Source organism: Rhizophagus irregularis, chromosome 13, assembly GCF_026210795.1.
Source record: "Rhizophagus irregularis chromosome 13, complete sequence".
NCBI lineage: Eukaryota > Fungi > Glomeromycota > Glomeromycetes > Glomerales > Glomeraceae > Rhizophagus > Rhizophagus irregularis.
In genome coordinates this window covers 1,608,673-1,630,283 of record NC_089441.1, presented here as the reverse complement: position 1 = coordinate 1,630,283, position 21,611 = coordinate 1,608,673, and the positions used below count along the sequence as shown (strand labels likewise).

Below are 21,611 nucleotides of genomic sequence, written 5' to 3'. Positions count from 1 at the left end.
GTTAGAAAGCATAACAAAGGCATGGTATGGCAGGAGTGACATCTATTCAATGTGCATAAATGTAGGTTATACGGATTTTGCCATTTAAGTTCTGCATCTTATACAATAAAATTCGGTAATAAATACCATTTTGAAACTAAAAAAAAAAAAATATTAAAATTTTTTTTGGCCGCAGATTGCACTGAATTGAACCGTCTTAACCATCTTAAACTCTAAAGTAAACGTGACGACCACGTTATTTACATAAGTGGACAGAGAAACACTCATGATCACAGTTAGGGATGGCAATGGTCGGTCATTAGGGATGGGGAAGTTCCACAAATGAGCGGCTCAAGCACGGTTCAGAACTGAGAACCGAGCCGGAACCGAGAATCGGTTCCGGTTCTCTAGAACTCAGCCGCTTGACTCGAGCAGTTCAGTTCAGTTTATAATATTATAATAGTCATTTGTTAGAGTCGATTTATGGAGATCAGCGATCAAGTGACTATCAGATGCTATCAGATGATATTATTTTTCGGCAAATACGTCATAAAATAAATATTAAATCATAATTACGTCAATGATTTTTTTTTAAATTTTTTTAAATAATAAAAGGAACTTTTATTCTAAAACTATTTCAATTATTCGTAAATAAAAATTCTAAAATTGTGATGTATTAACAAAATTAATCACCATCTCGAAGGTTAGATACTAAGAGGCAAAGTTTTATAATTCTTACGATTATTTCTTAAAACGTAAGAAATAATTCTTACGATTATTTCTTAAAAACCATTATACGAAAAAATTTACATCCCAATAATCAAAGAACTGAAAAATGGTTGAATTAAACGGGAAAGTTACAATAATTATAAATATACAAAATAGGAAATTTGAATTATTCCTTTATGTTGAAATAATAATTAATCAGTTAAGAAACTTGTATTTGATCCTGTACACTATGAAATTAACAAAATCGGCTTTATAAATATGATGATTTTCCTAAAAAAGAATCTGTAACAGACTAATAGCTGATAAAATAAATACCGATAATCTAAAAAGATGACAAAAAAAAAATCCACTCTCATCTCAAAATGTCATTAAGTGACAAAGAATTTGTTCCCGACCAAGAAGATTTAGTGCTTGAAGATGAAGAGTTTGATGAGGAGTGGGAAGATGTTTTAGATCCTGATGATTCAGCTAGCCAGTTGTCACGTATGAATATAGGATCAGATACTTACATTTCGGATATAACAACTACGTCAGGAAGTGCCGTATGGCAATACTTTTATAAAAATCCGTCATATGCTCCAGGCTATAATATTTGCAAAATATGTTCCAATAGATACAGAATAACAACAAGTGTTAGTACTTTGCGAAAGCATCTTAATAAATATCGTTTAAGTGTACCTAAGAAAAAACATGTCTTAATTGAAAAAAGGGATCCTTTTGATGAAGAACAACAACAAATTCACGATAAATACCTTACTGATTGGTTGATCTGTGACCTTCAGCCATTCACGGTTGTTGAAAACCATTATTTTAAAATATTCATCAATTTTTTCTGCCCGCGATATATTATTCCTGATAGACATAAGGCAAAAGGTAATTATCTTAAAAAATTTTTTTAAAACTCATAAAATAACATCTAATTTTCTTTCTAATTAAATAGAATTAATAATTGCTACATTTACAAACCGAAGAGATGCAGTTATCAATGAACTCCATAAAATTGAAGGAAAATTCACGTTAACGGCAGATATGTGAACGTCTACCATAAACCGGGAGGCATTTTTAGGACTCACTATCCATTATGTGGATTCCAACTGGAAACTCCAGAATTTTCTTCTTGATATCATCCCTTTTACAGTTAGCCATTCCGGAGCAAATATTGCAAGAGAAATAATGCGAATTTTGGAGGAGTTCAATATTTCCAATAAAATCATCGCGCTCACGACAGATAATGAATCTGCAATGATAGTTTGTGGGAGAGAGATTGCTTTAGACATGGATGACGAATTTTCATCCATGATTTTTTCTCACTACCGATGCGCTACACACATCCTAAACTTAGGTGTAAAAGAGGGACTAAAATTAGTTAACGATTCCATTAAAAAGGCTCGTAAACTAATGAATAGCATTAAAAATTCGACCCGTCTATGTGATAGTCTTCGTCTCTTATGCAACTTAAAAGAAATGAAGTACCTTAAACCTATTATTGACGTAGAGACGTGCTGGAACTCTACTTACTATATGCTGAGGCGTTTGGAGGTACTTGAACCAGCACTAAATTTACTAGTAGCTGATAATCGATCAATTCATGCCTTTTACCCAAATGATGATGATTGGATTGCTATCAAAGTAAATAATTTAGAAAATTTTAATTATTATTTTAAAAAAAAAGAATGTAACAATTTTTTTTAAAAAAATACTAATATTACCTATTTTAAATAGAATACGCTCTTGCTTCTTGAACCCCTAGAAAAAGCTACCAAATATTTGTCAGCATCATCCTATCCAACGATGGGTGAGACTCGTTTTATTTTTTCAGGAATCCAGGCACATCTAATGAAAAATATGGAAAATGAGACCTTTACGCAACGCGAAATGGCAACTTTGATACACCAGAAAATAAGACAATATTGGATGATTATGGATAAATCTTCGATTACTTCTGCAATTCTGGACTCTCGAAATAAACTTACAATATTCTTGGATGAGTCAAGAGTAAGTGCTTTCCAACATATTCAAGATACATACAATATATATAAAGGACGGTCCTCACCTATGAATGCAAAACAATATGCTCCTAATAGTACACGCCAGTATTTTGCACGATTGCAACAAATAAATGAAGAAATTGATCAAACCAATGACGAAATTTCTCCTCCAGTAATTCCAGCAATAGAATTTGAAGAACTGAATCGGTATCTTCAACTACCGATTGATGAGGGGACCGATCCTCTCATATGGTGGCAAGCGCATTCTAGCGAATTCCCGGTATTATGTAATATTGCACGAGATTTTCTTTGTATTCAAGCAACAAGTGTTGCGTCAGAACAAGCCTTTTCGGTAGCTGGAAACACAATCACTAAAACCCGGAATCGTTTATTGCCAGAAACGGCAAGGGCTTGTTTGTGTATGAAAAGTTGGATTAATAATAAGCTAGTCAAATAATAATTTTTTTTCTTAGCCAGTTAGCCTAGCTGTTATTCAGTTTTTTTTTACTTTACTTTACAATGCCACCAACTCGAATTTTGTTATTTTTCACTGATATTGTAAAAAAAAACATTTTAATAAATATATGAAAGTTGGTCAAATATATTAATATTAAATTTATTTTTTAGTAAAATTTTATAAAATTATCAAAAAAAAATTTTATTTTCAGTTGCGTTTATTTAAATAGTAAATTTTAAGTGTGCAACTTTAAAAAACCAATTAAATTGGCACTATTTTAAGGCGAATACATCTATTACTAAATTAGTAACGAATGTAGATGATTGGTTCGTCATTAATTATAAATCAAATTTAACCGACTCGAACCGACTCGAACTGACTCAAACCGACTAGAGCCGTTCCATAAAACTGAGCTCGGAGCCGGCTCCGCCGCTCTGCAGAACCGGAACGGAACCGATGGAACCGTCCCCATCCCTATCGGTCATGGTCGGTCATCGGTCGGTCATAACCGGTTAAGAACCTTTGACCGACCAACCAACCGTTTGACCGACCGTTTAACCTAGAGCTCCGAACAGGTCAGCCAAATTCAGGTAACCTGACCTGACCTGACCTGAAATTCAGGTCAGGTATGAGATTTTTAAAAAAAATTCAGGTCAGGTATGAAGATTGACCTGACCTGATTGACCTGATGACCTGAAACTATTGATTCTACTATATAATAAAAGTGAGTTGCAGTATTGCGATTCACTTTTTTATATTGATTTTATATAATAAAAGTGAGTTGCGGTATTGCGATTCACTTTTTTATATAGATTCTATATAAAAAAAGTGAGTTGCGGTATTGCGATTCACTTTTTTATATAGATTCTATATAAAAAAAGTGAGTTGCGATATTGCGATTCACTTTTTTATATTAATTCTATATAAAAAAAGTAAATCGCAATACTGCAACTCACTTTTTTTATATTGATTTTATATAATAAAAGTGATTTGCGATATCGCAACTCACTTTTTTTATATTAATTCTATATAAAAAAGTGAATTGCAGTATTGGGATTCACTTTTTTATATGATTTTAATATAAAAATGTTGAATCGCAATATTTCGAGAAAAAACGTTGAGAAAACGTTTTTTCATAATATTATATTAAAAAAATGTTTCGTAACGTTTTTTTTTTGATATTTCAATAATAACATTGCGAAAACATTTAAAAAAAACGTTTTGCAATATTTTTTTTCAATATTTTAATAAAAAACGTTGCAAAAACGGTTTTTTCATAATATTATATTAAAAAAAAAAGTTTTGTACCATTTTTTTTCAATACTTTAATAAAAATAGTCCTGAAATTTTTCAGGTTTCAGGTCAGGTCAGGTCAAACAGACAACCTGATATAACCTGACCTGACCTGACCTGAAAAAAAATTTCAGGTCAGGTTTATCAATCAACCTGACCTGACCTGACCCATTCGGAGCTCTAAAGTTTAACCGATCCTGAAAACGTTTGTAAAATGTAATTTAATAAAAAAACGTTTGCGAACCCTTTTTTTTTTATAAAATGTTTCGCAAACGTTTTTTTAATTATTTTAATAGAAACCGTTGCGAAAACGTTTTTTATTAAGTATTTCATAAAAAAAACGGTCAGTTAACCGGTCAGTCAGACCGGTTGGTCAAACGGTCGGTCAGAGGTCTTTGACCGACCGATATCGGTCACGGTCATGACCGGTCATAACCGGTTAATGACCGTGACCGTTGCCATCCCTAATCACAGTACGTAGACATCTAATTTTTTTCAATATTGTGAATCTTTCAAATTATTTCAATCGTACTATAAATAGTTTAAATTGTTATCTTAATTTTTATTTAAACACATATTTAATAATTTTGAACTCTTGAAAAATTTTATATGTAACTTGTTAAATAGATACACACAATAACTGGTTATTTTATAATAACTTGAAATACTTCATAATCATCTACATACATTTTTCTTGGGAAATTGCATGTAGGATAGCAACTTGTACAGGTACTACACCAAACATCAACAGGATTAATACTATAATTTATATATAAATCATTACAACCAAATACTGGACCACATGTTTTGTCGCAATATATAGAACGTGACCTAACAATATTATAAGCGACTGTCGCAGTTTGAAGATTATTTTTATCAGAGAATGAGAAAATAAAACCATTATCTGTAATCTTAAAATCACCACTCAAATCCCAAAAAAGTGGATTATATCCTCCAACTATCTGTTCCGAATTTTTAATTTTTACTACAACTATAGTAGGTCCTTTGTTATCACATTTAGCATGAAATGCTGCAGCTGTATTGCCATCTCTGCTAGCTCTATATAAAAGATTAAATTTATAAGGAATTCCATTGTAATTTGTGTTATTATCTCTCATGTCAATCCAATTTGTAAAAAGTTTGATATGTTTTTGATTAATTAAAGTAGAATCAATAAAACGTCTTGGTAAAATGTTGACTGTTGGTTTATATTCGGGATTCAAGTGAAATTTTAATATTTCTTCTCGCAATTCTTCAGATAAAACCTCTTCATAGGGTTTAACTTTGTTAATATAATCTTCAGAAGGTATTCCATAAAATCTAATTAAGGGAATAAATTTAAAAAGAATCCTTTTAAAAATAATTATATCATTCTTGTTCCATTTAGAGGTGTTTCGATTAAGTTCTTCTTGTGCTAATCCCCATTTGATTAAACCATCCCAAATTTCAATCTCATCTAAATTTAAATTATCTTGTTTTAAAAGAAATTCCAATAAAGGTGCTTCTAAATTAAAAATTTTATCAGAATTAAATATCGTATCAATTTCTTCAAGACAATAATTGAATAATTCCACGAATAATTCATTATAATAAACCATTTGAAGAATCTCCATAAAATTCTCTCGTAAGAACTTTTTATCATTGATTAAATGTTTTTGAACACAAGTAACCAATGTTTGAATATTAAGTTCATCTACTGCAATTAAAAGTTTTAACAGTTCTGGACCTTTAAAATTTGCTATATCAACTTTTCCACAATAAATAAATCTTAAATATTAAAAAAAAATAAAAGCTTTAATAGATTTCTTCCGCATTAAATAATTTATATAATATTAGTTCATTAAATTACCTTAAAATAATCTCGAATAGTTGAGGAGAAATGTTAGGTTTTTTAAAGATAAAAATTCCGTTCTTCTTCTCGACCCAATCATTGTAGAATGCCGCACAAAAATACTGAGACCTAGCACATAAGATGAGTGAATGCGCACGTATTTCTTTCATATTTTTATTTTCACCAGCATATATAATTACATCATGTCCTTTCTCAATTTTAAGTAATTTTTCATAATCACCACTAACTTCTTGAAGAAACTCAAAAGTCATTTTCTAAGGTATTGTGGAAATTTTTGGTCAAGTAAATTGGCAAAGTTTCAAATTTCATTATTTAAATTTATTTAGTTGTGTGAAACGTCGATCAAACATTAGCCCTGTTCAGTTCTAGATCATTTATACCCTCAGATAATTGGTTGCTGATGCGGTCAGCGGTTGATCTACAAAAATTTTGGTTGGCGTGTCTAAACAAATCATACCTATTATGGATAATATTACCACCGATCAAATCAAAAAGTTACACATATTTTTCGGTCAATCTAGAATTGTTTAATTCCGGTTTCTATGCTTTGGCGTATATGTTCCCTATGTTGCCAATTTCGGTTTTTTCCGGAATTATATTATATAATTTTGGCCGAAATGATTGTATTAATTGACGAATTAATCATAAATTAGAAATTTCCTGTAATCTGTAATTTTGAATTATAATAAGAAGGTTTCTTTAAAAAATGTAACGTATTATTTTTTATTATATTTATTGCCATCATTTGTGATTTGTACAGTTATTTTCAAAAAGCGTCTTATTAGTGACGGAACTTTTAATGATAAATTAAAATTAATTATCTAACAAGTAATAATTCTTATATGAATTTAAATAAATAATAAAAAAATTTTTATCTAACATCGTTAGAATATCTAAAGTACCATACTGTATGCAAAAACTTCATAAAATTACTACTGCTTGGTATGCTATTAATATTAAATATAGGACAAGTATGTAGTTGCTTATTGCTATGTCATCCGCAAAAGTTTCGCTACTGCATTAGTAAATGAAAACGTATCTCATTTCATATCCCGTATTATAGCTCGCTCTATATATATAGATGGTTAAATCCATTGTGAATACTTTCGTTATCCTTTCTACTAATGCACAAAAAAGAGTAAACGTGTCTATAATAGTTATATTTTTATTTGTATTCAGGAGTAAATCAAATAGGAGTGAATTATTAAGTAAAACTATAAAATACTGCCTCAAATACTGTAAATAATTCTTAAGAATTAACTACCGATTATAATGATTTTTTACTAGAAAATTATAAAATCAAACAAATTTAAAAAGAATATTTGTTTAATTTCTATTTAGAACAGATCCTATCCTAACATAATTTTTGTAAATTAATAACAAAAAATAACTTGAAGAATTCTGTTTGCTCATTTGTAAGAATTGTTGATAACTGTTAATAGTAGAAACAGTTATTAATCCGAATTTAAGGCACCAGCCCCAGTAAATAGTTTTTGTATAAATTTATACTAAACGGGCTCATTGGCTCGAAATTAGCTCAAATTTATGCAAAAAATAATCTAAATTTAAGCCAATCTAGAGCCAATTATATATAGATGAGCTCATTTGGTACAAATTTATACAAAAACTATTTACTGGGCAGAAATATTAATATTGTCAAGTATATACTATAAAGTTTTTAAACTTGATAAAATAATCCAATTTATAAGAAAAATGAAAATATAATATACCTACTTACATAAAGCTTGATAAAAAATATTTATATTTTTATCTCTTTTTCTCAATATCTTTAACGAAGAACATTTTATCAAGTTTAAAACGTAAATACATGAAATTCTCAGATTCAAAATTGTATATAACATACTATTTTAACCAAATTTTAAACATAAAACTTTTTCATAGAGAATGAACTATATTAAATATTAACTACTATTACAAAAAAACTAAATTATCAAAACCAAAAATCGTAAATTTTACGATAGACTTAGTTTTATGCAAAAATTAATTAAATAAATTTATCTAGTGAATTTAATTAATATAAAAAATATGTAATCGATAATTTATCAAAATGCTAGATATTCATAATATTCAATTTAAAAGCTTAATATAAAATCATTTACGTAAATGATAATAAATTATTTAAATTAGAGTTTGGAATCGATTAAGGTTAATCGGGTTAATCGATTAAAATTATCCAAACCATAATTCTGGTCAAATTATCTAATGCGGCCCAGAGCTGTGAATTTTTGGTCACGTGTTCTCAGAACTTGGACGAATTTTTTAATAATAATAATAAAATAAGACTTTCCTATAATTAAATGTATGATCAAAAACAATTTGGTGCAATCTGCGGCTAAAAAAAAATTTTTAATGTTTTTAATATTAAATGATTATTAATCGGTTAAGGTTTTTTTGGTCGGTTCCAACCTTTAATTTAAATTAAGAAATGATAGAATTTTTACTGATGTTTTGGAATTTAAATTTTACAAATAACTGACTAGTATTTAGATTTCCACAGTATTTGATGTGGATTTCCATGTGGATTTTAAACGGAAAAAAATTCCTGATGTATACGCCAGAGCATAGAAATCGGAATTAAACAATTCTAGATTGACCGAAAATAATGTTCAACTTTTTGATTTGTAATATTATCCATAATAGGTATGATTAGCTAAATACGCCATTGACGCCAACCAATTTTTTGTAGATCAATCGCTGACCGCATCAGCAACCAATTATCTGTATGGCAAGCCGAGCTGGACTAAACTATCAGGCATTGGGCGGGTGAAAAATCAAGCATGGATTGACAAAATGTTACACCGTGCCTGACATTTTACCTGTTCATGCTTGATATTCATCTGTCCGTGCTTGATATTTTTATCTGTTCATGCTTGATGTTTATCTATCACGTGCTTGATATTTTTATCTGTTCATGCTTGATGTTTATCTGTACGTGCTTGATGTTTTATCTGTACGTGCTTGATGGTTTTATCTGTACGTGCTTGATAGTTTTATCTAACCATGCTTGACATTTTTATCCGTCTGTGCTTTATGTTTTTATCCATCTGTGCTTGATATTTTTGTCTGTCTGTGCTTGATGTTTTTGTCCAACTGTGTTTGATTTAATCCAACTATGTTCGATAATTTTATCTTTGTCAAAAATTAGTTTCTTTGTCAGCACAGGGTTGATATATTGTCGGTCACATGTTTTTAAGTTTAGCGTAGTTTTAAAAAAAATTTTTTTTTTTTATTGGCTTTTTTTTATAAACAAATTTTGTAGAGAATTTTTATTTTTAATATAAGCAAAGGCTTTGTTTGGTAGAATTTCTTTGGGAATTTTTTAATAAGATTTTTTTTGATAAAAAATTTCGTTAGAAAATTTTTTTCATTGATAGGGACATTTCTGAGTTTTTTTTTTTGATGATAATTTCGGAGAATTTTTTTTAATAAGATTTTTTTTTTGACATATACTACTTAATTTGTTGGAACAATTTTTTTTTTAACAGGAGAGATTTTTTTTTTTTTTGATAGAGAATTAATTGAGAATTTTTTTTTTTTTGCAGAAAATTATTTGAAGAATTTTTTTAATAGGGAAGATTTTTTTTTTGATAGATAATTTCGTTACTAGAAAATTTTTTTAACAAGTGAGATTTTTTTTTGATAGAGAATTTTGTTAAGAATTTTTTTTTAATAGGAGGGAGTTTTCCTTGATAAAGAATTCTTTTGGGAATTTTTTTTAATAGTATTTTTGACGGAAAATTTTATTAGAGAATTTTTTTTTTTTTGATAGAAATTTCATCATAGAATTTTTTTTTTAATAGGTAAGATTTTTTTTTTTTGATAGGATCATTTCGTTAATAATTTTTTTAACAGGAGATTTTTTTTTTTTGATAGAAAATTTCGGTAAAGAATTTTTTTTTTAATTGGGAAAATGTATTTTTTGATGGAAGATTTTTGTTAGAAATTTTTCTTAATCAGGGATATTTTTTTTTGATTGAGAATTTAATTAGAGAATTGTTGGTTGAAAAGCCTTTTTATTTTTTTGATGGAGAATTTTGTTAGAAGTCTCAATAGAAAATTTTATTGAAAATAGTTTTTTTTTAATAAAGGTATCGAAAATTTTGGCTTGAAATTTTTTTTTTTAATAAAGAATTTCATTAGAGATCTTTTTTTTTATAAAAAATTGATTGAAAATTTATTGGAAAATTTTTTATTAAATTTTACAATTTTAATAAATTTTTACTCCTCTTCATCTTCCCATCACTTCTTTTAATCTTCCATCGCTCCTTTTCGTCTCCCATCACTCTTTTTTGTCTCCCATCGCTTCTTTTCATCTCCCATCACTCCTCTTCGTCTCCTATCACTCCTTTTCGTCTCCCATCACTCTTTTTTGTCTCCCATCGCTCCCTTTCATCTCCTATTACTTCTCTTAATCTTCTCATCACTTCTTTTCGTCTCCTATCACTCCTTTTCGTCTCCCATCACTCCTCTTAATCTTCCCATCATTTCTTTTCGTCACTCATCACTTTTCTTAATCTTCTCATCACTTCTTTTCATTTCCCATCACTCCTTTTTATCTTCCATCACTCCTCTTCATCACCCATCATACCTCTTTGTCTCCCATTACTTCTTTTCATCTCCCATCACTCCTCTTCGTCTTTCATCACTTCTTTTTGTCTCCCATCACTCCTCTTAATCTTCCCATCACTTCTTTTTTTTATCTCCCATCACTCCTCTTTGTCACCCATCACTTCTTTTCGTCTTCCATCACTCCTTTTCATCTCTCATCATGTCCTATTTCTCCTTTTGGTTCCTATCACTTCTCAATACTCTTTTTTACTCCCTTTCATCTTCTATTACTTTCCATTACTCCATTGTTATTTTATTTTTTTTTCCTTGATCATTTTGTACATTTCAATAAAAATAAATATGGTGATTTTATTCTTTAAAATCGTAAATGTGACTTAAATTTTAATTTTGTAAATAAAATTTCATTAAATAAGGTTATTTTGAATAAATATGTTTGCAAAAAAATTTTTTAAAAAATATCTTTTTAATAATAACCGATCAAAAATTAGATACATATTTGAAAAAAAACCCCAGGCGATGATCGCCCAGGCGACATTTAGCAATCCAAATTTTTATTTATATATATTAAAAGTATTTAAAATAGTAGATTTTCAAAAATGTTTTTATGCTAATTAATGATAAAAAGAAGAAACACTGCAAACAAATTTCTGCTATATACTTTTCTTAAAGTTAACTTTTTAATTTATGTTGGCTCATGCGGAGCTTTACTAGTATATAAAATTTGCTTAATTTACTATGCTACTTATGCTACTTAGGATTCTATCATAGTTTTTTTAATTTTATCTTAATCTTATTAATGTAATTTAGTATTTTTTTTAATTTTATAAAAAAAGATCTCTAATGAAATTCTTTATTAAAAAAAAAAATTTCAAGCCAAAATTCTCGATACCCTTATTAAAAAAAAAACTATTTTCAATAAAATTTTCTATTGAGACTTCTAACAAAATTCTCCATCAAAAAAATAAAAAAACTTTTCAACCAACAATTCTCTAATGAAATTCTCAATCAAAAAAAATATCCCTGATTAAGAAAAATTTCTAACAAAAATCTTCCATCAAAAAATACATTTTCCCTATTAAAAAAAAAATTCTTTACCGAAATTTTCTATCAAAAAAAAAAATCTCCTGTTAAAAAAATTATTAACGAAATGATCTATCAAAAAAAAAAAATCTCTCCTGTTAAAAAAATTATTAACGAAATGATCTATCAAAAAAAAAAAAATCTTACCTATTAAAAAAAAAATTCTATGATGAAATTTCTATCAAAAAAAAAAAAAAAATTCTCTAATAAAATTCTCCGTCAAAAAATACTTTCACTTATTAAAAAAAATTCCCAAAAGAATTCTTTATCAAGGAAAACTCCCTCCTATTAAAAAAAAATTCTTAACGAAATTCTCTATCAAAAAAAAATCTCACTTGTTAAAAAAATTTTCTAGTAACGAAATTATCTATCAAAAAAAAAATCTTTCCTATTACAAATAATTTTCTGCAAAAAAAAAAAGAAATTCTCAATTAATTCTCTATCAAAAAAAAAAATTCTCCTGTCACAAAAAATTGTTAAGTATATGTCAAAAAAAAAATCTTATCAAAAAAAAATTCTCCAATAAAATTTCTATCAAATAAAAATTTTTAACGAAATTATCATCAAAAAAAAAACTCAGAAATGTTCCTATCAATGAAAAAAATTTTCTAACGAAATTTTTTATCAAAAAAATCTTATTAAAAAAATTCCCAAAGAAATTCTATCAAACTAAGCCTTTGCCTATATTAAAAATAAAATTCTCTACAAAATTTGTTTATAAAAAAAAGCCAATAAAAAAAAAAAATTTTTTAAAACTACGCTAAACTTAAAACATGTGACCAACAATATATCAACCCTGTGCTGACAAAGAAACTAATTTTTGACAAAGATAAAATTATCGAGCATAGTTGGATTAAATCAAACACAGTTGGACAAAAATATCAAGCACAGACGGACAAAAATATCAAGCACAGACGGACAAAAATATCAAGCACAGATGGATAAAAACATAAAGCATGGACGGATAAAAATGTCAAGCAATGGTCGGATAAAACCATCAAGCACGTACAGATAAAACCATCAAGCACATACAGATAAATATCAAGCACGTACAGATAAACATCAAACACGTACAGATAAAAATATCAAGCACATACAGATAAATATCAAGCACGGGACAGATGAAAATCAAGCATAAACAGGTAAAATGTCAGACACGGAGTGACATTTTGTCTAGCCATGCTTGATATTTTATCACGCAATGTCTGATAATTTTGTCCAACTCGGCTTGCCATATATCTGATCTAGACTGAACAGGACTAATGTTTGATCGACGTTTCACACAACTAAATAAATTTAAACAAAGAAATTTGAAAATTTTGTCAATTTACTTGACTAAAAATTTTACAATACCTTAGAAAATGACTTTTGAGTTTCCTCAAGAAGTTAGTGGTGATTATGAAAAATTACTTAAAATTGAGAAAGGACATGATGTGATTATATATGCTGGTGAAAATGAAAATTTGAAAGAAATACGTGCGCATTCACTCATCTTATGTGCTAGGTCTCAGTATTTTTGTGCGGCATTCTACAATGATTGGGTCGAGAAGAAGAATGGAATTTGTATCTTTAAAAAGCCTAACATTTCTTTTCAACTATTCGAGATTATTTTAAGGTAATTTAATGAACTAATATTATTTAAATTATTTAATGCGGAAAAAATTTATTAAAGCTTTTATTTTTTTAATATTTAAGATTTATTTATTGTGGAAAAGTTGATATAACAAATTTTAAAGGTCCAGAACTGTTAAAACTTTTAATTGCAGTAGATGAACTTAATATTCAAACATTGGTTACTTGTGTTCAAAAACATTTAATCAATGATAAAAAGTTATTACAAGAGAATTTTATGGAGATTCTTCAAATAGTTTATCATAATGAATTATTCATGGAATTATTCAATTATTGTCTTGAAGAAATTGATACGATATTTAATTCTGATAAAATTTTTAATTTAGAAGCACCTTTATTGGAATTTCTTTTAAAACAAGATAATTTAAATTTAGATGAGATTGAAATTTGGGATGGTTTAATCAAATGGGGATTAGCACAAGAAAAACTTAATCGAGACACCTCTAAATGGAACAAGAATGATATAATCATTTTAAAAAGAATTCTCTATAAATTTATTCCCTTAATTAGATTTTATGTAATACCTTCTGAAGATTATATTAACAAAGTTAAACCCTATGAAGAGGTTTTATCTAAAGAATTGCGAGAAGAAATATTAAAATTTCACTTGAATCCCGAATATAAACCAACACTCGACATTTTACCAAGACGTTTTATTGATTCTACTTTAATTAATCGAAAACATATCAAACTTTTTACAAATTGGATTGACATGAGAGATAATAACACAAATTACAATGGAATTCCTTATAAATTTAATCTTTTATATAGAGCTAGCAGAGATGGCAATACAGCTGCAGCATTTCATGCTAAATGTGATAACCAAGGACCTACTATAGTTGTTGCAAAAATTACAAATTCAGAACAAATAGTTGGAGGTTATAATCCACTTTTTTGGGATTCAAGTAATAAAGATAGATCGACAAAAGATAGTTTTATATTCTCATTGTCAGATAAAAATAACCTTCTGAGTGTAAATGTAGCTTACAGTGATAATAGTAAATATTCTGTACGAGGTTATTCACGTTGTGGTCCAGTATTCGGTTGTGGTGATTTATATTTAAATTTTTGTGCACTAGGTCCTAATGTTTGGGGTAGTACTTGTAAAAGATGCTATCCTACACTTAATTTAACAAGTAGTATGAATGTAGATGATTATGAAGTATTTCAAGTTATTAAAAAATAATCAGATTGATTATATGTATGTACCACAAACGTTAGTGTGTGCCCCAAGTAGGTCAAAAAACTAAGTTCAAATGTAATTTAGGTTATTTATTGTTTTTACTAATTGTTAAGCTTCAAATATAGGACAAGTATGTAGTTGTTTATTGCATTGTCAACCGCAAAAATTTCGCTACTGCATTAGTAAATGAAAACGTAAAGCTATTATACGTAGAGACTTACTACTAGTACCACATGTATGAATCTTATTTCATATTCCGTATTATAGCTCTATATAGATGGTTAAATCCATTGTGAATACTTTCAATATCCTTTCTACTAATCGCAAAAAAGCGTAAAATGTCTATAATAGAATTATATTTTTATTTGTATTCAGGAGTGAATCAAATAGAAGTGAATTAAGTAAAACTATAAAATACTGTAAATATTTCATAATCGATCATAATACTTTTTTACTAGGAAATTATAAAATCAAACAAATTCGTAAAGAATATTTTATTTAATTTCTATTAGAACAGATCCTATCCTAACATAATTTTTGTAAATTAATAACAAAAATAGCTTGAAGAATTTCTGATTGCTTATTTGTAAGAAGTGTTGATAACTATTAATAGTAGAAATAAACAGTTATAAATCCGAATTTAAGGCACCAGAAATATTAATATTGTCAAGTATATATAAAGTTTTAAACTTATCCAATTATAAAAAATGAAAATTTAGTAATATACCTACTTACATAAGAAAACATACAAGCTTGATAAAAAATATTTATATTTTTGTCTTTTTCTCGATATTTTTAACGAACATTTTATCAAATCTAAAGATTTTAATTTAAAAGTAACCATTTAAGTAAATGATAATAAATTACTTAAAATAGATAAAAAAAAATTGATAGAACTTTTATTAATTTAACTTTTTACAAACAAACTTAACAATTAGCAAAAAACATTTTGGTTCTTGTACTTTTGAAATTATTTTAATAAAATAACCTAAATTACATTTAAACTTAGTTTTTAACCTACTACTTGGTGTACACACTAACGTTTGTGGTACATATAATCAATCTGATTATTTTTTAATAACTTGAAATACTTCATAATCATCTACATCCATACTATTCGTTAAATTAAGTGTAGGATAGCAGTTTCCACAACCACGATGCCAAACATTAGGACCTTTACTAAAATCTAAATATAAATCACCACAACCGAATACTGGGCCACAATGGGATAAACACTGTATGGAATGGTTACCGCCATTACTGTAAGTTACATTTACGCTCTGAAGGTCATTTTTATCTGAAAATGAGAATATAAAACTATCTCTTGTAAGTTTACTACCATTTGAATCCCAAAAAAGTGGATTATACCCTCCAACTATTTGTTCTGAATTTGTAATTTTTACTACAACTATAGTAGCTCCTTTGTTATCACATTTAGCATGAAATGCTGCAGCTGTATTTCCATCTCTGCTAGCTCTATATAAAAGATTAAATTCATAAGGAATATTCTTATCATTCTTTTCTTTTCTATCAATCCAATTTGCAAAAAGCGTAATGTGTTTCAAATTAATAATATTAGAATCAACATTATAATTAGGGCGCCTTGGTGTATATACTGGTTTATATCCAGGAATTAAATAAAATTTTAAGATATCATCTTTTAATTCTTTAGATAAAATATCTTCAAAGGGTTTAACTTTATTGAAGTAATCCTCACCAGATATTTCATAAAATCTAATCAAAGGAATAAACTTGTAAAGAATCCTTTTAAAGATATTAAAATCGTCTTGGTTCCATTTAGAGACGTCTTTTTTAAGTGTTTGATCTTGTACTAATCCCCATTTAATCAAATTTTCCCAAATTTCTATCTCATTTAAATTTAAATTATCTCGTTTTAAAATAACTTCCAATAAAGGAGCAGATAGTTGAGCGAATTTATCAGAATTGAATAAAATCTCTGGTTCAGAACAAATCTTATCCAAACAAAATTCTTGTAACTTAGCCAGTGATTTATAATAATAAACAATCTTAAGAATTCCAACTGGATCATTTTGCAAGAATTGTTGTTGGTTTTCAATAATAAAGTCTTCAGTAAGTTCAGTTAATTTTGTCAACATTAGGTCATTGGAAATAATCATAAAATCCAATAGTTCGGTTCCAGTTTTATTAGCAATATTAACTTGACCGGTATAAAAATACCTAAAAAAAAATACGAAGATAAATAAGTCAATATGTAAATTGAAAATTTTAGTAATATAGACAGTACCTACTTAAGAATAATGTCAAAAGCTTGAGGAGAAATATTTGGTTTTTTAATTACATATTTTCCATCTTTTTTCTCAACATTTTCAGCAGTTACTAATATTTTATTAAAATATTCGGATCTACAGCGTAGGATAATAGAATGAGCATGGAATTCCTTAAAATTAGGTTTTTCTCCAACGTGAATAATGACATTATAATCCATTTCTGTGCTGAGTAATTGACCGAATGCATCGGGTAATTCAGACGCTAAATTAAATGTCATATTTCTCTAAATATAATTTTTAAACATAAATTTTTTTTACGTTAAAGAATGAATTTTTTTTTTTTTTTTTTTTGGAGATCCGTATTAAATAAAGTTAAACCACGGACAAATTACTCCGAACCAATCAGAGAAAGATATAATACTGCGCAAGACTCATCATAAATTTTAATAATAAAATCGTCGAACAATGATTTTATTACCAAATTTATATGATACGTACAATTAAACAATATGTGGTTTTCGGGCCAGCTATATTAAATTGTATTTCTTTGAAAAATTATTAAATTTAAACGTAATAACCTCACCTTTAATTACTATGTTTCCAAGCCAATAAACTTTAATGAATTTTTTCGTTTATAATTCTACAATACTTATTGTCCAGTCGCGTTTATGAATTATTGATCTAAAAACCAAATTTTAAACGAGTTATAAAGAAGTTTATTTTAGTAGTCTAGAATTTTTTTCTGGATAAGTAGTTTAAACAGTTTAACTAACGTTAAAATTATTACGTTTTTCATAAATACTGTATATAAAGAAAGACGCTAAAACGTAGCGAAAGTATCACGGAAGACGGAAGAAAATCTACAATAGTTTATTAACAAAATAAACATATTATATAACATTATATAACCAAACGAAATTTAAAATAATCTATTATATGTAAAAAAAAAAAAATTTCTAATATGATTTCTAAAATATAAAAACATTACATTCAAAGTAATTCTTTTTTAATAATTTGAAAAATTTCGTAATCATCTACTTTAAATTGACCTTTTGGTATATTAATTTGAGAATAAGAATAAGGATTATTTCCCAACCAAATACCATAATTTTGACAAACAAAATCATGACCACCACCAAATGTAGGTCCATAACCACAATAACAAAATATTGAATGTTGAGGATTTTTTATTCGTCCTAATTTAGCAGTTTTTATATTATTATTATTAGTAGTAATAGAAAAAATAAAACTTTCTGAACTAGATTTATAAATATCACTACAATCCCAATTTAATGGAGTATAACCACCAAATAAATGTTCCTTATCTTTAATTTTTGCTATCATTAATGTTGGACCTTTGTTATCACAATGTTCATGAAATGATGCAACATCCGATCCATCATAACTATCTTGACTATTTCTATATAAAAGATTAAACCTATAAGAATATTTCTTTGTATCCTTTAATTCAATCCATCCCGCTAAAATCTTTAAATTTTCTTCATTTATTAGCGTTGAATTTAAAGTGAAACGCTTCGGATTTCTTGATGGAGGAATTTCAACATTCGGTTTAGCATCAGATACCATATGAATTTTTAAAATATCCAAAAATAATTCAGAAGGTAATAAATCTCTATATGGAACAACTGATTTATAAAATTCTTCAGATGTCATATCATAAAATCTAATTAAAGGTATAAATTTATGTAATATTTGTTTCATATTATTAAAATCATTTTGAGTCCATTTTGAAACATCATTATCAATTGTTTCATCACGTGAAAGTCCCCATTTTATTATTTTATTCCAAATAATTGTCTCATCCAATAATAAATCATTCCTTTTTAAAAGAGATTCTAATAATGTTTCTGATAATTTGAAAAAATCCGGGGATTCAAAAATTACTGCCGGTTCTTCAAATAATGCATCCAATGAAAAATTCCATAATTCTGTAAACGTTTCATGTTGATAAATCAATTTTAAAATTTCAATTGAATCATTTTTAAGGAATTCACTTTGATGTTTAATCAAAAATTCTTGAGTATATTTTGTAAGTTTATCTAATCCAAGTTCATCTGAAGCTATTAATAATTTTAATATTTCAGATCCTTTCAATTCAAATAAATTAATTGTCCCATAATAAACAAATCTGAAAATTAGATAAAAATAGATAGAAATAAATAAATAAATAAATAATAGTATTAAAAATAATATTTAAATTTTTTTTTTTTACCTTAGAATAATTTCAAAAATATCTGGTAATATATTAGATTTCCTTAAAATAAATATACCATCTTTTTTTTCGGCCCAATTCGATGAAAATGCTGCTCGAAAATATTCAGACCTACAACAAAGTATAATAGAATGTGCGTAAAGTTCTATATTATCTTCTCCTGTATATATAATAACATCATAATTTTCTTTATTTTCGTATAATTGTTGATAATCTTTAATTAAATCCCCCCATAATGTTATTGCCATACCGTAAAAAAGAATTGTAATATTTTATGAAAAAAAAAACGGCTTATCGAAATTTTAATGCAAAAAAATTTATATATTACAACAAACAATTCGCAAAAACTTTATTCCTTTTTCCGAGTCTTACCAGAATTAGATAAAATCTATTACCGATCGAAAATTCTGGTGTTGATCAATGACGAAATATTTAGTAAGCGCTCATTTGTTGAAAATTTATTATCATGTGAATTGTAATTCTGCGAAACTTTAGCGACTACGCCACTATCGTGTCCTTTGTTTAGTAGTAGTACAGACTAGAGTTAAACAATCATTGTACGTAGTGTTTCGGGCGAAACCGAAACTTAATATCTGGAGAAACTTCCGAAACTTGGTGAAACTGGTTTCAAAATTTTGAAACCTGGCGAAATTTCCGAAACTTAAATAAGTCACGGGTTAAATTTTTAATTGGCTATAAAGTACTTTAAACTCTAGCATCTGTATTTAGAAGTAAGGTAGGATTTTGTACAATTTCCATTTTGACACTTGCTACCAAATGTCAACTTCAATGTGATTGTAAATAATTAACTACAGTCAAACGCTATGCGCCGATAATTGCACGTACCGATAAACTTCCATGTCCCATTTCACAATTAATAAAAAAATCACATTGTACCGATATTATACAATAAATATTTGGCCAGCATTGGTTGAAGTTATAAAATTTAAAATGAATTTTACGCCATCTTGAATTAGATTTTGGCCTAGCATAAATTATACGATTTTGACAGGTTGAATACTATATTAGCATAGAATATGAAACATATTTAACAACTAATTACATTTCGCCAGGTTTCGGCAGTTTCGGAATAGCCGAAACCGAAACTCAAAATGGGTGAAACGTTTCGCCAATCGCAAAACAGTTTCGCCCGAAACATTAGTCATAAAAAAAAAGGTGATCAAGCGAAATTGTCTGAAATTTAATTTAAACGTCTAAAAAAAAAAAAAAATCTAGTCTATTCAATTTATTAATTATATTATTTTATAAACAATCTAATTTAACATAATCTATTTTAATCTAAATAATGTAATAATGATAATATATATTATAATCTAATAATGTAATAATGATTCTATTCTCTAATTACTTGAAATACTTCATAACTATCTACATCAAACTTACTTGGAATATTTAGATTAGGATAAGAAGTTGGAGTTGCAAACCATTCACCATTTGATCGCATCATTAAATCATTACTCTCCGTCACTTTATTATAAGCGCCAAAGATTGGTCCCCATCTTCTGAAGCATCGTACAGCGCGTTTATTATGAATTACTCTACCAATTTTACCTGAATTAACATTTTTATAATCATCAAATGAAAATATGAAACTATCTGATGTCGATTTACTACCCTTTCCTTGCCAATCTAATGGATTATATCCACCCACTAATTTATTTGAATTTTTAATTTTTGCGATTACAATTGTTGCACCTTTACCATCACATCTAAAATGAAATCTATCACCGCTAATTTGACTTTTACCTTTAATGTGTAAAATAGGTTTAAAATCGTATTGAATGAATTCTCTAGTCTTATAAATCATATCCCTCTTATTTATCCAATTTAAAAATAATGAATAATAGAGATCTTTTTGTTTAGTAATAATATTAGATTTAAGTTTAGGTGTTTTTGGACTTGAAATGGAGTATAATTGCAAGATATTTTCCGATAATAATTTCTTATAAGGATGTACCTTGTCGAAAAAATCTTTAGATGGAATATTACGAAATTTGATTAATGAGATCAAATTACCCATTGTTTGTTTCATAACTTCAAAATCAATATTAGTCCATATTAAAGGATTATCTCCAATAGTAGGATTTTGTGCATGAGACCATTTAATTAGATAATCCCAAATATCCACTTCATCTAATGTGATGTTATCCTGTTTAAACAATAATTCTAATATTTGTGGAGGTAAAGTTAAAAATCTTTCGCTCTCAAATAACTCTCCCGCTTTTTGACAGATTAATTTTACAAGAAAATCCCTTAGAGGTATGAACTGTTTATAAGGAAAAATAAGTTGAAGTATTCCTATTGGATCTTGTTTTAAGTACTCAT

The 21,611-nt window shown here is 27.5% G+C and overlaps 1 protein-coding gene across 1 annotated transcript; it reads right to left on the bottom strand.

The window, feature by feature from the left end:
- Nucleotides 1-6,030: 6,030 nt before the first annotated feature.
- OCT59_004943 (uncharacterized protein) lies at nucleotides 6,031-6,482 on the bottom strand (the record flags this gene model as incomplete). Its single annotated transcript, XM_066138045.1, has 4 exons — nucleotides 6,031-6,077; nucleotides 6,173-6,213; nucleotides 6,296-6,406; nucleotides 6,478-6,482. 4 exons carry the CDS (start codon nucleotides 6,480-6,482, stop codon nucleotides 6,031-6,033), a joined length of 204 nt encoding a protein of 67 aa, XP_065997229.1.
- Between the last annotated feature and the right edge of the window lie 15,129 nt (nucleotides 6,483-21,611).